Source organism: Aspergillus pseudotamarii (assembly GCF_009193445.1).
Source record: "Aspergillus pseudotamarii strain CBS 117625 unplaced genomic scaffold BDV38scaffold_1, whole genome shotgun sequence".
In the NCBI taxonomy this organism is placed as follows: Eukaryota; Fungi; Ascomycota; class Eurotiomycetes; order Eurotiales; family Aspergillaceae; genus Aspergillus; species Aspergillus pseudotamarii.
In genome coordinates this window covers 785,282-807,826 of record NW_022475015.1, presented here as the reverse complement: position 1 = coordinate 807,826, position 22,545 = coordinate 785,282, and the positions used below count along the sequence as shown (strand labels likewise).

General features: G+C 45.7%; 6 protein-coding genes across 6 annotated transcripts; 3 read left to right on the top strand and 3 right to left on the bottom strand.

The window, feature by feature from the left end:
• Window positions 1–8,137: 8,137 nt before the first annotated feature.
• BDV38DRAFT_276860 (Cloroperoxidase) lies at window positions 8,138–9,008 on the top strand (the record flags this gene model as incomplete). The annotated part of the gene is made up of 3 exons (XM_032058344.1): window positions 8,138–8,237; window positions 8,321–8,830; window positions 8,893–9,008. 3 exons carry the CDS (start codon window positions 8,138–8,140, stop codon window positions 9,006–9,008), a joined length of 726 nt encoding a protein of 241 aa, XP_031919854.1.
• Window positions 9,009–10,233: 1,225 nt separating this feature from the next.
• BDV38DRAFT_266929 (putative MFS transporter) lies at window positions 10,234–11,814 on the bottom strand (the record flags this gene model as incomplete). The annotated part of the gene is made up of 4 exons (XM_032056497.1): window positions 10,234–10,605; window positions 10,703–11,056; window positions 11,114–11,515; window positions 11,623–11,814. 4 exons carry the CDS (start codon window positions 11,812–11,814, stop codon window positions 10,234–10,236), a joined length of 1,320 nt encoding a protein of 439 aa, XP_031919853.1.
• Window positions 11,815–12,619: 805 nt separating this feature from the next.
• BDV38DRAFT_289640 (amino acid/polyamine transporter I) lies at window positions 12,620–14,937 on the bottom strand (the record flags this gene model as incomplete). Its single annotated transcript, XM_032061294.1, has 8 exons — window positions 14,399–14,937; window positions 14,161–14,352; window positions 13,887–14,109; window positions 13,552–13,840; window positions 13,319–13,503; window positions 13,215–13,273; window positions 12,809–13,161; window positions 12,620–12,743 (listed from the first exon to the last, which is right to left on the bottom strand). The coding sequence occupies exons 1-8, from the start codon at window positions 14,531–14,533 to the stop codon at window positions 12,620–12,622; spliced, it is 1,560 nt and encodes a 519-aa protein (XP_031919852.1). The 5' UTR covers window positions 14,534–14,937.
• Window positions 14,938–15,619: 682 nt separating this feature from the next.
• BDV38DRAFT_232080 (GFA family protein) lies at window positions 15,620–16,669 on the top strand. The gene is made up of 4 exons (XM_032053002.1): window positions 15,620–15,784; window positions 15,906–15,988; window positions 16,130–16,240; window positions 16,318–16,669. Exons 1-4 carry the CDS (start codon window positions 15,676–15,678, stop codon window positions 16,402–16,404), a joined length of 390 nt encoding a protein of 129 aa, XP_031919851.1. The 5' UTR covers window positions 15,620–15,675; the 3' UTR covers window positions 16,405–16,669.
• A 3,077-nt stretch (window positions 16,670–19,746) lies between these two features.
• On the bottom strand, window positions 19,747–20,298 carry BDV38DRAFT_3335 (uncharacterized protein). Its single transcript, XM_032063184.1, has one exon. The coding sequence runs from the start codon at window positions 20,109–20,111 to the stop codon at window positions 19,812–19,814; it is 300 nt and encodes a 99-aa protein (XP_031919850.1). The 5' UTR covers window positions 20,112–20,298; the 3' UTR covers window positions 19,747–19,811.
• Window positions 19,747–22,213, top strand: BDV38DRAFT_232078 (putative amino acid permease family protein). Its single transcript, XM_032053001.1, has 2 exons — window positions 19,747–20,291; window positions 20,349–22,213. Exons 1-2 carry the CDS (start codon window positions 20,138–20,140, stop codon window positions 21,803–21,805), a joined length of 1,611 nt encoding a protein of 536 aa, XP_031919849.1. The 5' UTR covers window positions 19,747–20,137; the 3' UTR covers window positions 21,806–22,213.
• The last annotated feature ends 332 nt before the right edge of the window (window positions 22,214–22,545 follow it).

Genomic DNA, 22,545 nt, shown 5'->3' with positions numbered 1-22,545 from the left:
TCCAAGTAGTTAGACATCAAAACCACTTGGCGTGCGATTTCACTTGCTTTCTCCCCAACCATTATTGAGGCGACTTGTTCAGCCGCGGAAGAAGCTATGTCTTTGAGGCCGTGGGAATAGTCACGAAGAAGACTGGCAAAAGACGCTTCAAATCCATCTTGGCCTCGCTTTTCAAGGATTTCATGAATGAGAGGATTAGCAGCTTCATGGTTAATGAACAGTCTGGAGAATTGCTCCACCACGGTTTCTAACTGAGAGAGGATTGAAGTGATGCTGGTCTGAGATGATACTTCGATGTCCGTTGTAAAGATGCTCGATGGGTACGTTACAATGGAGGACATCTCATCAAGATCTGCTATGGAAGTGGTGCATTCCTCGGTCTCTTCAGAACCAGCAGACTGATCACTAACTTCAACCATTGGAATAACATGGACCGTGGTCGTCAGCATATCATTCAAGGCTTTGGCTTTTGCCTCGCTGAGTACTCCATTTGACCTTAACCAGTCCCTGACACTATTGTGAACAAGTTGGACCGTATCATTGGCTATATTGCCAATGAAACCATTAGGTTCAACACTCCATTCCTCTCTCGGTTCATTAGTTGTACTAAAAATGAAATCATTCACGATGTTCTGAATCTGAATTGTGTTTAATGGCTGCGGAGACAACGCTACTAGTGAGACAGCGACTTTTGTCCCTTCATTGAGGTATTTCCACATGATCCCATAATGATCGGCAAGTTCGTCCGGTAAATGTTCGATTGCCAATCTCATTTTCTTCAAGGATTTTGACCGAAGTATTTCATCAAGCACCAATGTCGCCCATAAGAAACTACACCAATAGTTAGAAGATGGGTAGTAAGCTCAACACGTCGGTAACTCACTTTCCTGAAGCCTTCTGTGTAATCTTGCTGGTGAGATCATGTAGATTGCGAGGGTTGCTTCTTAGACTGAGGCTTCTATCTAAGCGTGAGCGGACCAACAAGAGGATATCTCCGTGGTTCTGGTCGTCGATAGCATATGTTCGCTGCTTCTTCGGGAGGTCTAGCCCAGCACATGGACGAGAGAACAGAATCCACTTCAAGTTGTGATTTTGAGCCTCGGAAAGGAACTTCAGGATATCAGTCCTATCGGCAAGTTCCATCTCATCCAGTGCATCAATAGCAACAATGCCTTCAGGAAAAGCTGAGAGCGCTTGCCAAAATGCGCTAACTAAGTCTCGGTCGTCCAAAGGAGGGGACAACCGTGACTCAAATGCATCCCATAAATGTTTTGGGATACTAGACATCCGTTCTAATAATTGTCTTAATAGCGAACTCATGACTTTCCCAAATGATGGCCTCTCAGCAGAGTTGCTGAAGAAGTAAGCCATTCCTGAACAGTTTTCTTCTTGTAGACTTCGAATGACTGTGGAACTAAGCAATGTCAGAAAATGATTCACATCTTACTTAAATCTTGCATAGGCTTACCAGAGAGAAGATTTACCGCACCCAGCTACGGGTCACGTTAGAAAGGAAACGAACAGGAAGCATTGCTGTTCGGCGTACCAAGTCCTGTCACAACTAGAGAACTCCGTGGCTCATTCTTCCACTCACTATAAGCCTGAGATTCAAGAAGCCATAGGCCTGTTCCCTTAATGGTCTTTCTGGCGATCTGCATGAGAGTAGCTCTATAATCATAGCTCGATATCCAGTCCAGGAGTTCGCTGCGATGCTGACGCTCATTTGCTATTTTCATCGCCTCTTCATAGGCGAAAACCTGCCTGGCGCTAAGATCTTGCAATTTTGTGACCTGCGTTTCGAGCTTTTCAATACCTTCCGTTGTTGCTCTCGTACTGAGCCTGTTTGCTGGTCAGTCTGGAAGCGGCACACTGCTTTCAGGAAAAATGGGAATCCCTCACATCGATAGCCCTGAAAGAATGACAGAAAACGTTGATTTATGTCTGTCTAACTCAGACTTCAGCTCTCGTATGCGATTCGTGCGCAATAGCACCCTAAAAAAGACGGCGGTGCTCTGTCTCTGTCTGTCCCCCCCTAGTACACGTTGGACTTCCGATTGTATCTCCACAAGCGTTTGTCGACAAGAGCTGAGAGCTGTATGGAATCCCGAGGTTGGATCAATATCATCCTCGCCATGATCAAGTGGGAGCTTTGACAGGGCAAGTAAAATCTCTCGTAATGCTCCCACCTCGATCGATAGATCTGCAATCTCACGTGGAAACCTTTTGACGGTGGAATAAGCCTCCTGTAGACTTTGAACTAGATAGAGCAAATCTCCAACCCCGCTACTAATGCCTAATGTGCTCATTGTGAGAGCGACCCCTTCTATATAGGTCTTTGCACAAGAGTGTGAGCGTGAATGCTACAGTTTTGAGCTAAAGAATCAATACAAGGGCCAAACTTGAGATAAATGAAACGAAAGTGCGGACACGTTCAAGTTATATATTCACTGCTAAAAATGTTTTCAATTTTTATGAGGGCAATCATATTTTTATTCGTTAGGTTAATACATAGTCATTACCTAGCCCGACCCAGCAGGTCTCAAGCCTGAACCGCGGCAACCCTCAATTTAAAGATTTGATAAATTCTTCATATATTGGTGAGATTAAATGGTTGTCTCAGTCAGTCGTTCTAATCGAGCATCGTTGGTTTATGGACTCAATATATCCCATGAACTACGCAACTCACGATTGGACTAACACTGGGCAGGTATCCTGGTACTAGTTAAGTATGTGGAAGGTTAGCTTGAGTTAAATATATGGTCCAGGAAAATTAAGCTTTCTAGTTTCATTCTCACAACGCCACATCGGTCAATCTAGACTAACTTACCTTGACACATAATTCTACCCTAGAAATGGTATGTCAAATGAGGTACTATCCATGTAGCTTTTAGGGGCATATCTTCTTTCAATGCATGTTTATCTTTGATCCTGGTTATGGACGGCGGGCCCTACTCTCAACTTGAGCTCATTTTTTGTAGCTGCTTTATTGCCCTTAGCACATATTATATACAACTTACAAGTGTGAGGATTCACAAGGTGCGTCTTCTTTAAGCTATTTGTATCCTCCATCTCAAGTGTTAATCCAGGCTATTTAAATAAAAAGCTTCGTGCAAAGTACGAAAACTAAAAATCGGATATTAAGACGTAGGGGGGGAAGGATGTGGCGAGAAATACTATGGTATGGTCCAGTCATGTGTCCTTGTGTCTGGATCATAGAAGAGCTTTCACTTTTACCCTGTGTTCGGCTCGGCTTTACTAATCAAAAGTAGTAATACATTTGACTTTCATGCTCTGGGCTTCCATACTGACCCAACATGGGTTATGTTTTAATTTTGTGGTCGCGTCCTAATATACTCAATTCTAGCCAGAGATCGATGATATAGTAACGTTGATTAGAGTTACCTCTACCAAAGCCTTCGAGATCAAAGGTAGAGAGATAGGGTTATCCTGTCGTGTCTATTGGTGCTACGGCGATCATGAAAATTGATTGAAGGGGTTCCAATCTATGAATATCTATGGAAGAATATCATCTTACCTCGGCACGTAACTGACGTCTTGCTGAAGCGTGGGCACTTATCATCAAGGCAGGTTTTCTATGATCCTTGGGTCTCTATTGAAAACCTACTATTTTTGCGCATGATCTGTATTGTTGGTCTGAAATAGCGAGATATTATCGGAAAGCTCAAGCTGGCCTTTGAAAGAACCATTGAATTACATGGTCGGTAGTGTTCCGGATCATTTATTCAGATTTAAAATTCTCGTCTTCCTTTCGCTCTGTAGATTCCGACACTTGCTGCAACGTGTATAAATTCCCATCTAGTCACAATACTCGCAAAGTACCTGGCATAAAGCCTAGTCCAGAAGTGGTGTAAACTTCAGCGGACAAGCCTTTATAAATAGGGCCGCCTGTTATAGTAAATTGTTTCGTGTTCCTTTTGCCGAGCTGATGTCCAGGTTCTGATTTAGCCAACGTTCAAGGTTTTATAACTTTCCGGTTCAATTTCACTTCGTCAGTTAGCTGAAATTGTGTAAAAGTATTGTTACACCCGGGTGTTCTTCCTAGGACTCTGCGACCAGTTAGCTATCTTCGTCAGATGCGACTTACCTCGATGACTAGGTTCCACTAGTGATGGACAACGAAGGGTTAACTCAAGGACCGAACACGGTGGCAACAAGTACGTAGTGCGAGTAACAATCTAAGGTAGAAATTCCAGGTCTATTGAGTAAACATACTCAGACGTTAGATATTGCGAACGAGTTGGACTGGTAACGAATCTTGAATGTAGCTGTCAACAATATGTATTCATCATGAAGAAATAAATCAAGTACATAACTGTCACTATATATTCTGCCCTATCTTGCCACTGATACGAGTCCTCCAGCGCTAAGCTCTGTCGAATCTTGCTTTATTTAATCTGTTCAGTAGATATTTAGAGAAATACTGGGTGGTTGTACGGTTCTGTTGTGAGTATAATTGTACTTTTAAACGCTTGAAGCCGATAATCAAAACCCTCGTTCCCGGATTACACTTGCCTCCTTGTTTTTCTTGCCTATATAAAATGACGCTTCCATTAGAAATATGGTAGGACGACATTGTTCTTATTTACATAAAGTCTTATATGTATACCCGTTATTGTAAATACAACTATATTAATAATTATTACTAGATCTATAGGTAGTAAGCCTACGGAATACGTTGCCGCGGTTACGATGGGAATCCAACAATCGGCAGCATAGGGCTCCCGGACCTTTGTGCATACTACCTCGTCGTTCTCGCAGTTATGTATCAGCCTGGGAAATTATTGCCTGACCCTTGAGTCATGTTCATGATATCGAAGACCTGGCGGTCGGAAAAGGACCCCTACGCTATTCACAGGCGTTACTAGATGTAGAGAAGGCAAGAATCAGTTCTTTCGTATCATTTTCTACTATTCAGGCAATGGTAAGTCTTCTCCCTTTGCGATCGTATCCTTAACATTACAAAAGTTCTATCTTTAATCCTATATCATTTTAAATCTCTTTGCAATATTTATATATTATCCTCAAAGTGGTATTTATATTTAAAGTTTTAGCCACCTGACTAAAGTGGTTTTGAATTGTAGATAACTAGCATATGTTTCATCGCAGCTATTCTTCTTATAAACATCTTTTTTTGCTATTATTTAACGTCGTCGATATCCAAAGGCAAGGATGATTATTGCTCTCAGTTCATTTTGATATTTGATATCCTAGGCTGGCTTCAACTCTACCGCTGTGCCGACCGTTCGAGGCCTTCATATCTACCTCTTGCCACAACAAGAAGTCTTAGCCACACCTGACGCAAGCTTAATGTAGCTTATCATACGACTTGTAGACAATAAGATAGATTAGTTGTCATCATGCAAGGTCAGGCATACAATAGGTTGTAGACCTCATAAAACTAGTGGTTTGACTGCCCCTTTACCATGTTTGCACAGGTAGTGGTCCGCCAATAGGCGAAGCGAAATAGAATTCTGCGAATCAGGTCAATGCGAAACCCCCTCTCTAGACCAACGTCTGGCTTAACGTTTGCGGGAAAAGCCTACTTTATAGGTTGTAATTAGCATGCTGTGGACTATTAATCCAAATACTGTTATAAAGTCCAGCTAATTCACATATATCCGAAATCAAACTTTGCTACTAATCCGGTGGGGCTCAAAATTCAGGATGTACTATGTAGTATGCTGCACTGGAAATCAACTACATTATTAGTTTCTGGTCTTTATACAAGCCTTATCTAGCATATATACACGCACAATGGCATCTCAAAATTTAGTATGACCAACCCGAATAATGATTATATTGGCGCTATCTATGCAGAATTCTAAGCATGAGTGGAAAGAGTCTAACTATACATAAACGGCACAAACAACAGCCACACGCCTCAGGCCGTCATAGTAGACTCCAAGACTTTCAAGTTCCTAAATAGTGGATTGAACACCATGGCCTGCGGCACCATCCTGTACTAGTTGAAGATGAGGGTAGTGATGGATATATTCTGTTATAAGAGGGACTATATGTTGAATATAGCTTTGAGCATTTATCTTGCTCCATTCATTCTCCCATGATACCATAGGACCTTGAGTAGCTCCGTAAAATGAGCCTCAAAAAGTCCATCCTATCTTACGCAGGCGCCATTCAATAATGCAGCCTTCGTAGAAGACCTCATCGTTTTGGTGAGTAACCCACGTACCTATATGACGGCCTGGATTTATCTAGGTCTCATCAGACCATAGTATGGCTTCCTATTGAGTAGGAGACCAGCTAGAATTCTCCTGTGCCCAGAGAACTCATTCCCACGATACCTTTCCGAAAAGGATCGAGTGATTCTTGCAACTACAATTGCTGCCGCAGCCGCAGTGCTCTGCTTACATAGATCGCCTTGGATGGGATCTTCACTATCCAGTAAAAATGTCTTCTTCAGGTTAGAATGTGGAGGCATTAATCGGGAGACATTGCTTAGTCCTTTATCAAAAGTCTGATGCCTGAGCAGGGTCAATATTGTGAGCAAGTGGCACAGGAATTATCAAAAGATTCATCAAGCAGTCCACAACCAGCATTCGGGGTCCGAAATGGACATTTGTATGACCTCGGAATTTTATTGCTGGAGCTATTGATAAATGAGCCTATAGCTTCTTTCCGCGATCCTAACAAACCTTCAGAGACGGATGATGGGATAGTGTGGCGATTGGAAAATGAGGTCTGCAGGAGAGCTGGTCCGATATGGGCTGATGTTGTTTCAAATTGCCTCCACTGTCCGTTCCAGCAAGCACCAGACCTAGAGGACGACATCTTTGCTTGCACAATATTTACGGAGTTGATCCAACCTTTGGTTGACATGATGCAGCTGCCGGGGTTATAAGGCTAAATCCGATTTTCATCTTAGCCAGATGCATTTGACGATACAGTGTATATGAACAGACGACGTATATTGGGATGGCCGATACATCATTGAGAAGCAGATATTGATAAACTAGGATTACGAAATGCAGCCATGTATTTAGTTGCAAATCCCCGCCAATCGTGTCTGTTTTTCAAGGGTCAAGTCATGCTCATATATCGCTCTTGTTTCTAGATTAACTGGATTACCACATGACCTTATATTAGACCACTTACCCTGACATGTTCATCAGAGTCGAGCTGTTATTTGATGGGCACTCACTATGCTGTCAAGGACCGACCCGTTATGTCTCTCAAACCCCTGAGCCCTCTTGTTCGCTCCCATACAAGTTGTAGAACATCGAGAACAAGCAAGGCTTTGGTTTTGTAATACGGAAACCGAAAATCGATGAATTGTGGGCAATCCTGCTGCGAGGGCTTGGCAGAGAGAAATATCGTATGTACTGTGATATTCTAGAAGACACTCTAGCTGACGTCTTCCTAGTTGATCTCTTTAAACCGGATATGTTTATCATATATATCTAGACCCAAGGGTGGGGTGGGTGGATTCATTCTCGGGCAGTGATGGGCGTATTACTAATACGCTGGAGCTGCCCAAGAACAATCGATACGATCAATACGACATGCAGAAACCACCTAAGTCTTAGGACTTAGTCCAGGAAAATTTACCACTTTATTTAGAGAAATATCTCTCCTACTGGTCCAAACCCCGAATTTCCCCAGAAGACCGTCTTGTCATGAATTGTGGTCTTAGGATTGAGAACATTGCTTAATAAACAAAACAAATCATTTTTTCTAAAGCCGTATGGTCTGCTCGTTCAGGGCCCACCATAGGGCCATGAGGGGGCCTAAGCGTATTTACTGCTCGAGCGTATTCGGGAGGAGCGTATCTTCAATCTACATCCTTACTTTCAAGGTGGGTTTGTAAGGATTAAGGGACTACTTTTTTAAGCTGCTCCGCAGCCTTTACCAAACTCTGTATAACCTTAACGATTTTTAATTTCTAATACGCCCGTCGAGAAGCTCAGCATGTCACACAGCCCCAATTCTAAATCATAAACCAATCCAGAGGTCAACGTTTAAGTATATATAGATAGAGCCCTTCCCTATATTCGGGGTAACTATCAAAGAAGAATTTATTATCTACGTATTTCACTGCATACCTTTAACGTGGCTTTGTTTTCTTTCTTTGTTTCTTTTTTGTTATTGATTAGACATCATGAAGACTTCTACACTTACTCTACTTGCTTTTGCAGCCTCTGGTCTGGCATTCCCGGATCCTGGTGGTCATGAGTTTAGTGCCCCAGGGCCGTTTGATAGTATGTACTGTAATTATCCCACGCTGACGATCTATAACTAACTTCCGCCGGCCGTTCACCATGCCCTGGCCTCAATGCCCTAGCAAACCACGGCTATCTCCCGCGCGACGGCAAGAACCTGGATTACGAAATGATCAACAAAGCTGCGCAAGCAGCATACAACTTCGAGTCGGGCTTTTATATAGACGCCGTTAATATGGTTTTCGAATTTAATATCTCCACCACAAATCGACCTAATGAAACTTTCCATCTTCGCGACCTCGCTAGGCACGATACAATTGAAGCGGACGGCTCGCTTACTCGCAACGATATTTACTTTGGAGACGATCTCCACTTCGATGCCACCGTTTGGAGTCCTGTTGCGAAGGATCTCGGGTTGGATCATGACCGATATGTTGACCGCTTCGTCACGGTCGATACGGCAGCTAAGGCTACTAAAAACCGCTATGGTCTTGCGATGAGTGCCAACCCGCAATTCAATGCTTCTGCGCTTTGGAAACAGTTTCAATACGGGACTACTGCACTTTATCTTCTGACCCTATGGGACAATGATCACAATGCTGTGCCAAAGCCATGGGTCCAAGCCTTGATGGGTATGTCAGCCTCTCCTGGCCTTGAAAATTGTCATACAGAACTAGTCACTAACCTGTAGTAGGCGAGGACCGGATTCCATATAGAGAAGGATATACGAAGGGAAATGTGACAAAAACTGGCAAGCGGCTTCAGGCCATGAACAAGGCGGTACGGGATGCAGTCGGGTTGAATTCTTGAAGAGAGCAATTGAGCTCTTGGATGTGTTTGTCTTTTATTGAGGTAGAGGTCGGCATGAATAAATATTTCTAACACCTTGAGATAGTCAAATCCTGTAAGCGGGTCTACACATGAAGGATCTCGTGGAGTGCTTGAATCTTCACCCGGGAGAAGGTGTCGAAGCTATAAGCTCATGGCAAAGAAAATTACAGTTCGTATAGGTCTGGTCATACCGCGTACTCTAATCAAGGCCCACCCTCATCCCAAGTATAAGAACCCTTCTCTCCCTGTTCTGAAGAGGCTTGAGTTATAGACGTTCACACGCTCTCGCGCCTTCAACACATTGCAACTGCATCCGATTGTTCCCTGTATCATTTTATTCAGTATGCTGTCTAGCTCAATTCGCAACGGGGGTAGCAAAGTCTGCATGCAGGGCTTTAAACTTACTGTTCCCTCTGTACTTGTGATTGCCGGCCTGGTCTTGTATATGCCGTAGATGCCCGATAAGGCCCATGTTCGGTTGGGTAAGACATTTATCCATACACCTTACAAAGTGATCTAGCCACTACTCCTCGGGTACAAGATGTAGAAGCTCTATTACCAGTTCCAAAACGAGTAGCTATAAAGCTTCCGATAAGATACAAGAACATTTTCCCTCCCCCTAATTTCCCGCTTCTTGCTAATCTCCTACTGAATATTATCTAGTAAGTCCCTCATAGTCGACTCCGTTGTTCTCTCCAAACTCTCAACCTCATTCAGTCTGTCCGTCGTGGCCTTCAGTTGCTTTTTAAAGCTGTCTTCTAGTGTTTACGGTTATTAAAGGAATGTGGCATTATAATGCCTGTTCCTTGGAGGTTTAGTGACGTTGATCTTGGTAACCCTAGTTGGTATTTTGTCTTTTGTTATAAACAGGAAATATGAAAGGAAAACACAGAGCCGAAAGGGGTTAATGATTTGACTTACCTAGGCCTAGAGCTTAGTTCACTGGAGATAGGCTCTCCCGATCTTTATCAAGTTATGGACAAGCTTCGTTATGTAGGGGCTAACTAAGCAAACCCTAGACACGTTAACTATCTATTTTCGAGGCTTTCAATAGGTAACTAGACTATGATAATGATGATACCGTCCTTTAGTTAGGGTATTTCTTGAGTAAGATGCAAGAGAGTCTAAATTGTCCTTCTGAGATAAATCCATCGCGCTATGAAAGATATGGTAATCGTAGGGCTCACGTATATATACCAAGCATCTACACATCCGAAGTTCCATTATCCTCCACTTTATCTCCTTTCTTTGGCATTCGCGGGAGTCCCAACCATAACAACAAAATCCCACCCGAGAGGCCAATGATAAAAGGCTGCAAGACCTGCACACCTCGAGCCTGCGCAATGGCACCCACTACGAAGGGCAGCACAGCAGCTCCACCTCCTCCGAATGCTGCTGCGAAACCAATAGCACTGACGTGTAATGCTCGTGGGAGCAGCTTGGTAGCGACGATAACTGCAGCTGGGAAGAAGGGGCCGAGGAAGAATCCTTGGAATGAGACTGCCACAGCTGATGCGTAGAAATTAGGCACGAGCCAGAGGATTAAGCCGCATGCTATTGCGAATAAGGAATATATCTTGTCGAAGTTGATACGTCAGCTGATGTGGTACGAGTGCAGGTATGTAGAAAACAGAAGGGAAAGGGGAAAGAGAATATAATATGTGGATACTTACAACTATGGCCAGTTTTTCTCCAATTCGCGGAGTGATGAACCCGAGTACTACTCGACCACAGGCAATGCCTAGCCAGAACCCCGTAGCAACCATACCGCTGGCAAAGTCCTGTCCATGTCGTATTCGCATCATGAACGTTACAATCCATCCGCCCAAGGCGACCTCAATCCCAACATACCCAAGGAGGAAGAATGCGCAAATCCAAGTGACCCTGGCGGATCGCCTCGTGAAGAGGGCTTGACGGAGGCCTCCGCCAGGTTCGTCCCCTTGGGGTGTAGCGTCCTGCAGTGCTGCAGCAGTGGAATCCCAAAAGACCATAAGACAGAAGGCGAGCTCGATTGCGGCACAGCCAATCTGTGTAACTGTGGCATTAGCGAGTGTGTCGTCGACAGATTTGAAATAACGACATACCATGATATAGTAGAAGTAGTACCAAGGCACTTTTGCCTCAGTAATTAACGAAGTCGCTATCAGCGGACTCAGAACTGCTCCTACACCATATAGCCCGTGTAGAAGTCCCAGGAGCTCGTTGGCATTAGCCATATTGCCAATCCAGGCGTTCCAAGCTGAGTCGGCTAATCCATTTCCAAACCCTGCAAAGATGAAGGAGACTACTAAAACTGGATATGGGGGATGAACGCAATTGACAATATATGCCAGTAAATGACATCCTGGGGAAATCCAGGCGACTCCGCGGCGACCAAGGGTTGTATGGATTTTGTTGTTGAGTAGGGCAGCCAAGGTATAGCCACCGAGTGGTGACAGGAAAACTAGAGAGACAATCGTATAAGAGAGATTATAATAGTTTTCGAGCTAGGCAATTAGTATTGGATCCAATCACACGTAGGTTTCACGCTTACATATGGAATTAAAGGCTATAAGTGTTAGCTATGGTCCGATCAGCCGGCATCTGAACTTACCCCATACGCGGCATCATTCGCTCCCATCACCAGGAAAGTCCAGAATGTAGCTAACGTCTTAAGTATGTTGGATCTGGGATGATTCCATCGTTCTTCTGCTTTGAATACTGGCTTGGCCTCTTGTGCGGACTTCTCAACAGTTGGGCTTTGCTGCGCCAGAGCACCGTCTATGGCTGGATTGTTAGTCGCCATGCTTTACGGTAACTTTTGGAGATTCAGAAATCAGGACTCGCGTCTTTAAATATGTTAACAGGACCCAGCATAGCGCTAAGCCAATTGAAGGGTAGTGGAATACAGCTTAAATTGGCCCTACAGATACTTCTTCGCTAAGTGATGTCGGTCTGACAGCGTAGGATATGATTCATGGGTCCACTACCACATTGACCAAAACTAAATCAGTCCACATCCCCACAGCGGTGTGACGAACACAGAAGAGGTGCTGGTCTTTTGTCCGTGAGACATCATATATCATATCATACATGCATTTCGTAGCACTCCTTCTTAAGACTGTGTATATTGAAAGACTTCTTTTTTTGAAGGCAAAGGCAGATTGAGCATCAATCAGCCCGAAGCACGTGGATAGGTGTTAAGGTGCAGCACTAGTAATGAAAATTGGCGTCAGGTGCGATACGTTTATCTAAACCAGCCTAGTAGGAGGGACGACCTTTGAAGTCTTCTAGACGTTAAATTCAAGTCATTGGCCTAGTTTTGTGACGGATACATGAAGATTTTGACGCCGTTTAACATGATCGGAAGTACCCATATCGGAAACTGATCGGGCTGCGGGCGGACCTTCTATTTCAGGCTTAGTGAAGTACAAACCGAGATCTAATCTTATTGGATTTTGGATACATGTACGAGATAAACTATGCCTATTGTGGAAGAACTCCCAACTCCAGATTTCCAACGCTTTGAACTACCAGATCAGTGGTGATCCATCATCCCCACCTCGCACTCCAGCTCGCACAGCAAACCCATGGCGAAGCTCCCTTGGCCCTTATGCTAATTTGTTGCTCATGTTCAATGCATCCCAGTTGATCTTTGGCCCGGTGAATTTATTCCTCCGCTCAATCCACAGCAGCATTATGAGGCAATACACTCCTACCAGGACAGCCGAACCACTATATCCACATTAGCACTCCCCAGGACGAGAATCGACATGGAAATGGATGGCAACAGGACTTACTAATTCATTGACCCTGCTGTTGCCGGTAGTTTGGTCGGGAAACAAAACAGAATCCCACTGAAAGTCAACCATACCGTGGAGAAAATATTGACTGCGTATCCCCATCGACCCAGATTAAATGAGCGCACCGGAAGCTTGTCCCGTCCTACTGTCGCCAGGATGGCCTGGGGCACGGTAAAACTGATGTTCAAAAAGAGGATCGACATGTTCACGATGCAGTTGAATGCGGTCGAACTGGCGATATAGACCAGACCGTACAGCAGACAGAACGAAACCGAGAGGAAGGTAGTGCGCACGGGGATGTTGAACTTCGGGTCGATGAAGTTCCAGTAGTGGGAGAAAGGAAGGCCGTTCTGTTTTGGTAAGCATCACACATCTTAATTGTTGGTTACGCCCAGGAACATACATCTCTAGAGAATGCCCACGCGATCCGACTCGAAGTTATCCATTGGCTTGGACCGCAGGCTGATTGATTAGTATAGTACTACACACCAAAGGGCACAGACTTACTCCAATACAGAAATGTCATGAAGGCTTGCAGCGCGGTAGCGCCCACCTTGCTTCCTGTCGCTTGATAGTAGACCTCCATGCTAGGGATGAAAGCTTTGTGAACGGCATCAATGTCCTGGATGCCGCAGAGCATCACTGTGACCCACGGTACAGCTGTCATAACACCAACCAGGACTCCGAGATTACTGCCGACAGTTAGCAGATTATCAAAATCTATCTGTGGTCAATCATACATCACGAGAGGGATCCTCCGGCCCGGCTGCGGCATCTCCTCCGCGATATGTGTGACAGCTCCGATAGCCGCATAGCAGTATTGGCCCATCGTGATGCTCAACAACCATGCTGGGGCTGTGTCCCAGCCACTGGTCCCCTGGAAGGTTGTGAGGATTTCAGGATGGTAGCGTCCCCGTCCGGCGGCGAGCACGGCTATCAAGACCAATACTAAGCCGGTTATGGACAGGGTAAAGGTAGTTTTCGTCAAGTAGTCATAACGTCTCTGGGGGACAGCGAAGACAGGAACCACTAATCAATCAGTTACCAGATCCATAATCAGACCTTGGGGCCTTACAAGTCAACGTGACCACCAACACATAACACAAGTATATCTGCCACCTCTCATGCTGAAAGTCCGGATACCAGAACACTGCTATCCCAAACGCCGAGATCCCTGTATAGATAATGCCCGATGCCGCACTCACCCACCATGCTATCACATTGGTAATACCAACTGTGTATGCGGCGAACTTCTTGTACTTCGGGGGAGCTAGGATATAGGTAAAGTGATATTGACCCTATAGGTTGTCAGCGTGGTCGAAGCATGATGAGAGCAGGATTGAACAAACCCCTGAAGATGGCAATGCAGAGCACAGCTCTGCCAGTCCGAGCAACACAATCCACTGCGCTACCGCTGCAATCATCACTCCGAAGAGAACGGTCGGGCCACCTCCATACGCCAGGGGCGTTCCGAACGTTGCTCCATAACCTAACCATGAATTGGCAATACTACCTAGGTCAGTGAACGGTACTTGATACGGCTTGTAGGGAACAGCCCAACCTGAACGACAATCCAATGGCTCCCACCCAGGAAAATGACCGCGCGAGCTCGGGCCGATGGCCCTGGGCCTGGAGGACAGCATCGTCAGGAGCAAGGCTCTCGTCGGATAGTTGTTCTACCTCGTACGGAACCTGCTTCTTGATATCTGCGGTGTCAGTCATCTTGGACTATAGTGACGGAGACTGACAAAGTCGGCTCCGAGGTATGAGGGGAAGAAAAGGGATCGGGGAGATATTAACACTACACATGTGAAATACGGTGCGTTGCACCGCATATTAAATAGCAACTACGCTGGTGTTCGGTTACTTGGCTATTCTATCGAGCAATTGCTTGGACCTCGACACACCGAGACGGGAAGCAAGGATGTGGAATGTCCAAAAGTGGAACCAACAACGTAGGGGGTGGGGAATCCAGCTTGTATGGAATGTTAACTATGAGAGCATCTTGAACGTTAATGGGACGGTTTCTTCAGGTCATCAGCCTGTTCTTTGGCCCTGTGAACATTTACAGCTCTTCCGAACCATGCATGTTACGAAACTATGATGTATATGATGCAACTCCATGCTGGCGGCTGCAGGAGAATAAATAAGCACTTGCTTCAGATTCAAACACCGGCGGTTAACGTATACTCCTCCGCCCCCTTGCATTGGAGCCTACGTTTGACTATTGCACTGGTGCTCTCCACAGTAGCAATGTCGATCAAATTGGAGATCTCATGATATACCCTCTTCCCAAGATTGACCAACTTTTTTTTGTCCTGGACAACCTCGTCGTAGCCCTACATCAAGGCCATCACATTCCACGAAACCACGATCAGCGTGCTTTCGTTTTAATCGATAAAACCAGGAGATGTAGAGGATTCAGGAAACACCGATAAGCAGCTTAATAAGTGACTTTACAAGCGCTACGATCATGGTATGTGTCTTCTAGGAAAGCCGAAGTTGCCGGCCGAGCTATCTTATTAACCTTAAGGGGAAACCCGTCGAGCTCCCAGAAGCTCTAGCTCAGCTCTCAAGTGGCCAGTGCTTCCTCCCCCTTTACCAATAAAACTCAGTTTTCGATTAGTAGCTCGCTAGCTCGCTGCCTTCATAGCTATAGCATTGCGGCTCCGCAGTAGCCAGACCTAGATCCCTCTCACATCAGCACTAACCACTGGCTTCACACGTTGAGTGGCTTGGTGGCACCATCGAATACGATCAGGAGTCTCTACTTCAATACTCGGATATAAACCCCCGAACCCCACCCGTAGATCCTCTACCGATCCTTGCGATAACAACATTCTCAGACGCCTCAGCACCCCTCGATGATGGCAGCAGCCAAGTCGTACGCAGGAAGTTGCCACTGTGGCCAAGTCAAGTACTCCTTTTCCTTATCGCCACCGATTGAGGAACAGGAGGTCGTCCAGTGTAACTGTAAGTTTAACCTGGCTATGCCTCTTCGATCTCACCGTTCGGCGATTTAAACCGAATTATGGCATGCGGCATTTGCGTCTAAATCCCCCAAACTGGGCTAATTTTATCCTGACTGACTCAGGCTCTATTTGCCGGATAAATGGCTATTTGCTTGTTTATCCGAAAATCGACGATTTTGAGTTTCCGAAGGAGGATACTGTGAAGGTTTGTTTTCTTTTCCATATTTCCTTTTCTTGCTCTTTTGTTGTTATTATTATTAATCCTCGGAATCTGTCTTGCGTCATTCGACTGGGTCATTTTATGCAGGGCATTCATAATCTGGACTAAATTTTCTTTCCTTCGCAGGCCTATCGCTTTGCGTCAGAGCAGGTCCCCCATTATTTCTGTACGAATTGTGGGACCAGTCTTTATGCGAGAAGTACTATTCCGCATCTCAGCCATATTGTGGCGCTGAATGTAATTTTCCCTCCCCTTTTTTTTTTTTTTTCTTTTTTTACCCGTTAAAAAGAGTGTGTGGTTAATGTTGGGTCTAGGTACGCACTATTCCCGATGTTGAGATTGAATCTTTGAAAATTAAGAAAATGGACGGAAAGAGTATCAAGTTTGAGAAGCAGGGTTGATTTTTGAGACGGTCATGTCTTCAATGAGACTAGTAGTATAATATATGAATGGATGGGTGGTGTTGAATGCTGTTTAGGGTTAGTGTTGTGTACATTCTTCGTTATATATTTACGCCTATTGTCGACTCAGTTGGATGTTCGGAAGGCGTTTACTTGATGGAGTTGCCATGGTAGAAGTACATATATATTTTAGTCAATGTGAACTTTTTGTATGGTATTTGAAAGCTTGTCTATGATAATTGCGAATGCATATGTGAAGTTATAAGTTATCTGTCATATGTAAATTGTCACTTATCTGCTGACAATGACGTTAAGATATGCTTCGCACACGTTAAACCCTCCTCATTTATCATCATAACTAGTGATCAGCAGGCAGGATGTATTTCTTAAACGACACATGACACCTGTCAACCATCTAGCACATGACCCTGGTAAGAACTGTTTTTCCTTATGACTCATACCCTAGGACATATACATTCCTGAGGCACTAAGGCGATCTGCGGGCTCAAAGTTTGCCTTCACGGATTTGAGTCCTATTCTACGTTGGTAACTTTATACAGCGACCGGGAACTAGTAGCTCTCCAGGTAAGATATAGTATGTGGTGGCCATCTGTCTAGGCCTGCATTTATCATTCGATCTGCAAATTAGGCTTCCTGGCTTTAGAGAATTGGTAAGCAGGAAGGAGCTTAACTATATTCTCGACAGAATGTCTACCTGTATTGGCTTAGCGGTTCGTTCCTTGATTAGTCGTACTGATCTGGATCATAAGTCCGAGACCCTACATACTAAATAAGGATATATTAGGGCACTGGATTTTGATAGTGGGTGAATGAGCCTAGTGATGCGGTTAATATAAGACAACAAGGCCTTGTAGGAACGTCAAACTACATGACGCCAAGTGTATTAACCCTGCATTACTTCACTCGATAAGTGTCAACACAACTTTTACACTCTTTGACTGTAACTTGTTTTATGACTTAGTACGAAGCCAGCCAGCTCTCACGATACTGTACTTATATTTTCAAGAGAGGTATGTGTCGCTGTTCTTGTCGTTATGGAGTATACTTCAGCAATGTTGCTTTGAACCAATATCGCCATTCACACCAACAACTTAAGTACGCTGCCGCGGCAGCAGAAGCATAGTATGGCTCCATCGCAAGGTATACGGGAGGGAAAATTGGTCACTGCGGGCTCCAAGGCAGGAGTAGAGACTGCTAATTATGGGTGTTATCGCGATTTCCATAATCGAGTTTATCTTTATACTTAGCTGGAGGGTATCATTGTAACTAGCCAAAGGAAAGTTGCACAATGGAGTAGTGTGATGTGATGATGTGATGGCTACCCATCCTGAATGTCAGCGCCCGCGTCTCCTAATAAGAACTGGCTGCTAAGTAGTATAAAGAAGTTGGCATTAAATCTCAAGCTGGAGGTGAACCGCAAAGTAACCATCATATGTATTTATCTAAGCCGATTTTAGGAGATAGATGTAAACGATGACAATGAAGAAAGACAAAAGCCACCCCGCAATAAATTCACATCTGTGTCGGTGCCTGATAAGTGTCGGATATAGCTTTAACATTCCCCCTTCGGATAAGTATGCATATGTTCAGTGAATCTCTGAGATTACTCCACCTCCACGATAAGATGAGAAAGCAATGATAACAACGACCACGAATGTGGAGAGAGAGTGGTGATTATGAATGGCACATAAGTGCTTCTACCAGGCATTAGGGCAACTATATCTCAGCCTAATTAGCGCTTGATTGGCTCGGTGTGTCTACGGAAGCCTTGGAAGATCCGAAAAGAGTTCTAGCTGCGAGTCTAACATATACCCCCCATGTGGTCTCCACTTTCGAGCAGTAGTATCGCATGAACTTTCCTATTCGGTGTCTGCAGGAACGCGGTGCATGAGGGTGAGGAGCAGTAGTGGAGTTTCAGATTTCGATGGAGCGTTTGTGGTAGACCCAGTTGGATGCCGCCAATATTCGCTGCGGACATGTCTGTGTAGCATCACTTATCTTGAGTACGCTATGTATCACCTATAGCAGAGGATATAAGCGTAGTGAGCTCGGCTCCCAGGAGGAAGTAGCATCCATATGGATGCAGCACGTTATGGTATAAATCTCGGCGTATATGACACCGAACACAGTGGCGGCTTGCTCGGGCAACAGGTCCAATTGACTTTCTGCAATATTCGTGGTTGATCTGTTACTATTTTGATGTTCATCTTACTTTAGTTCAAATAAGGCTTGGCCACATCGTTACGTGCTTGGCGCATGATAGCATCAACTCGTTCCAGTAGCATTCGAGGGCGGCCCAATTCCGAGGAAGAACTATTCGATCAAATCCGTGGAAATCGCTTCATATCCTTTCCTTGTAGGGTAGGAGGAGACGATTTCTGCAGACACTGACCTCCACAAGAAACTGTAAATCTGACAAGAGACCATGCTGGTAAATCAAAAGAATTGGAGTCTTTGAGCCAGATGGCTACCCCATACGCTATATCCCAGCCATGAGCCGTTAATACTAAACCTGGCCGGCCAGACCCCCATGGGCATCAAGACATCGGTGACAAGTGGATCGACAAGCCATATTTTTGGTTGCCTGGAGCTTCCCCGCATTTCCAGTGCCCCTTCCCAGACGGATGTCGGTTATGATCAAGGTTCAGCCTAAGATAGGCTACTAATGTAAGATGAGTCCGTGCCGATCTTACTGGGAGAATGCGACAGTGTCATACACAGGCTGGCCACGAGGACAAGAAACTCTCGGTGTCTGACGTTCTCACCTGCGTTTTAACGCCACCAAGTCAAGATACGTTGGTATTCGCATTCTCTTTGTGTTATCGCGCGGGCAGGAGATAGTGGACGGATCGACAATCAGGGCTTATCACGTTCCGCATAGACTTTCCTAATCGGGACGTGGCGAAGTTGTTTTAGTTGATTGACTTTAGGAGAGCTGATACCAAATCGTACATGTTCGGTATGTATGCAGAGTGGCTATCCCGGTGCGGCTGAGGACAGCTGAATGCATGGATGCATAGACACAACCCGTGTCTGTGGAAAGGACAAAGAGCGCATCCGATAACATACGTGTTGTATAGGAATGTCTTGGGAGCGAGTGGCGTGGAATATTCCCTCGCACAGCTATCCTTGTTCTTGTAGTAGGAGAAGTAGAAGATGTAACCGTGATACTGGGAGACGAACTATGGCTCCAATGCTGAAAGGCCAGCAAAACAGCGCCATCCCCACTTAGGATGTCCTGCCGAGTTTAACACAAAAAAAAACCCCGCAAACTTTTTACGGCCCGGAAAAATTAAGGCAAAAAAAAAAAAAAAAAGAGTGCCCAACGTCACGATTTCCAAGCCGCGAACTTATCATTATTGCCTATCAGTGACTGAGGAAGATCGCTACCATGACCAATTCCACTGATTAAACTCTTCTCGATAATTATCTGCAACTAATCTTCCCCGAGTGAGGGGGTGCGAAAACGTCCGGGGACTAAAGTAGAGGCAGAGCTTCTTCCTCCTTGCTTTCCCCCCCCCTCTCCGTGTATAGGCTGCCCGGGTTTGATATATGAATGAACCCCCGGCGTCAGCTCCTTGGAAAATTTTCCCTCCAGAAAAAAAGTACGCGCAGAAAATGGACAGTAGGGTACACCACTTGCCCATCGAATCAACTCGTCCACCCCTTGGCTGAACTCTCATCATCTTGTCATACGTGATTACATCTCCGTATGGACCTGGAATCCAACTCCCAGCCCCTTAAACCACACTTGGTTGATCAAAGTGTGCAAGATGCTCACGATCTCGCGGCGATGGGCCATGACCAGGCCCTGACGCGCAAATTCGACATGTGGAGCATGTTAGCCTTGGCATTTTGCGTCCTAGGTATGGACGACCTTCGTTGCATAGGGAATGACCGACCGTGATTGACAAAATGTCTAGGAACATATTCAACTTTTGCGCAGGATCTCAGCAGCGGGTTGACCAACGGCGGCGCTGTTACTATCCTGTGGGGTCTGGTTCTGGTCACAGCATGTAACCTCTGTGTCGCCGTATCTCTTGGCGAGCTCGCCAGCAGCATGCCGACCGCGCTGGGTCAGGCGTACTGGGTGTTTCGACTATGGGAAACCCCTTCGGGTCGCTTTGCTTCGTACATGTGCGCGTGGATCAACACCTTCGGCTGGTGGACGTTGACCGCATCACAAGTCGCCTTCATGACCGAGTTTCTTCTGGGCATGAAGGTCATGTTCGAGCCGACGTGGGAAGGGGCCGGGACCGGGTGGCTGGAATTCCTCGTCTACATCGGCTGTGTGCTTCTCTTGACCGTGATCAACGTGGTCGGGTGCCGGAGGGAGAAAATCCTCCCCTGGATCAATAACTTCGTCGGAGTTTGGTTCACCGCGTTATTCGTCATCCTGTCACTGGCGTTGCTTATCTCGGTCGGAGTGAAGAAGGATCTATCGTTTCAACCCGCATCCTTCGTATTCGGCAAATGGATGAACCAGACCGGTTGGAGCGATGGTGTCGTGTGGTTTACGGGCCTCGTTCAGGCCGCATACGGTCTGACGGCTTTCGACGCGGTCATTCACATGGTGGAAGAAATTCCTGCACCCCGAAAGAACGCCCCTAGAGTTATTTGGCTGGCTGTGCTCCTTGGCGCCGTCACCGGTTTTATCTTCATGGTCGTCTGTCTCTTCTGTATCCAAGACGTGGATCGGGTGGTCGACTCCCCCAGCGGACTACCTTTCATTGAATTGATGCTCGAGACGATCGGATTAAAGGGCGGCGCGACATTGATCGCATTATTCATCTTCAACGGCCTGGGACAAGGTGTCAGTGTCTTAACGACCGCATCTCGACTGACATGGGGATTTGCGCGCGACGGCGGGTTACCCTGGAGCGGATACCTCAGCCACGTGGACCCGGTGTGGAAAGTGCCGGCGCGGTCACTCTGGTTCCAGGGCGTTTTGATCGCGCTGGTCGGAATCCTGTATCTTTTCGCCAATACGGTGCTCGAGGCCATTCTCAGTGTGAGCACCATCGCCCTCACGATCTCCTATGGTATGCCCATCGCCGCTCTCCTCGTCGTCGGACGGGATAAACTGCCACCGGGCCAGTTCAATCTCGGGCAATGGGGCAAGCCTTTGAACTGGATCAGCATTATCTACTGTGCCGTTACGACGGTATTCTTCTTCTTCCCTGGTTCACCCAATCCACCGGCGGGTGATATGAACTACGCCATTGCCGTCTTTGGAGTAATGCTGGTGGTGGCTGTCAGCTTCTGGTTCATTCAGGGAAGTCGCACCTACTTGAAGACAGAGGATGCCATTGCGCAGATGATTGTGGCGCAACGTTTGGAGAATGAGGGCACGGATGAGCCGGATTCGAAGAAGAAATAGACCGATTGGTGAAATGCTGGGAATACGTGTGGTCGTTCCATATAAACTACACCTTCATGTCAGGCATCTAGTATACTTAGCGTGAACGGAATATATTAGGTTTTTCTTATCTGTGTTTGGCAACCATGACAATAATCTAGCTTAATCAGCTACCCGGTACTACTCGTGTTTCTCGGCCTCTGAAGGTTGAACCCTACTCCTACGATAGGGGAGTTCCCACTAGTTCTACAGTGCACCATGCAGATCGTGCTTAGTCTCAGCTACCAAAATAACTGGGCCATATGCTGAATAATATTCGTTAGCCCCTAATGCAGTGCATCCAATACGGACGATGTTGTATGTGGGTTTAGGAGGTTGTTTTATAAGGGTCTTCTCTATCCCTGGCCCATAACAGACTAGCCTTGATTTTACTCCTTTTATACTCGTCAGTGTCGTTACTAGGGCTCCTCCGGAGCAACTAAGGCTAGATCAATGATGCTCATCCGGAATACAAGCTGTCAGTACACTATATTATCAACCTTAGCTTTGTACAACAGATAAACATCCAAATACGCTCTTTGTTCCTCTCAAATTACCTATACAGAAGCTCCCAGCCCATTGAGACTGTGCGTCGTCTCTTCACTTACTGACCCATCTCAAGCGTGCTGATCATCCTAGTGTAGTCGAGTTGAATAGCCCTTTGTCCTTCTAATAGTAGCAGGGGCTAAACAATTCCTTCAGTTGGCTTGTCATATCATTGC

Coding starts and splice junctions, on each gene's coding strand:
- BDV38DRAFT_232080 (XM_032053002.1), top strand. CDS start 15,676: ATGATGGCAGCAGCCAAGTCGTACGCAGGAAGTTGCCACTGTGGCCAA. Junction 15,785..15,905: donor GGAGGTCGTCCAGTGTAACT/GTAAGTTTAACC, acceptor TGACTGACTCAG/GCTCTATTTGCCGGATAAAT. Junction 16,241..16,317: donor GCCATATTGTGGCGCTGAAT/GTAATTTTCCCT, acceptor TGTTGGGTCTAG/GTACGCACTATTCCCGATGT.
- BDV38DRAFT_3335 (XM_032063184.1), bottom strand. CDS start 20,111: ATGATGAGAGTTCAGCCAAGGGGTGGACGAGTTGATTCGATGGGCAAG.
- BDV38DRAFT_232078 (XM_032053001.1), top strand. CDS start 20,138: ATGGACCTGGAATCCAACTCCCAGCCCCTTAAACCACACTTGGTTGAT. Junction 20,292..20,348: donor CTTGGCATTTTGCGTCCTAG/GTATGGACGACC, acceptor CAAAATGTCTAG/GAACATATTCAACTTTTGCG.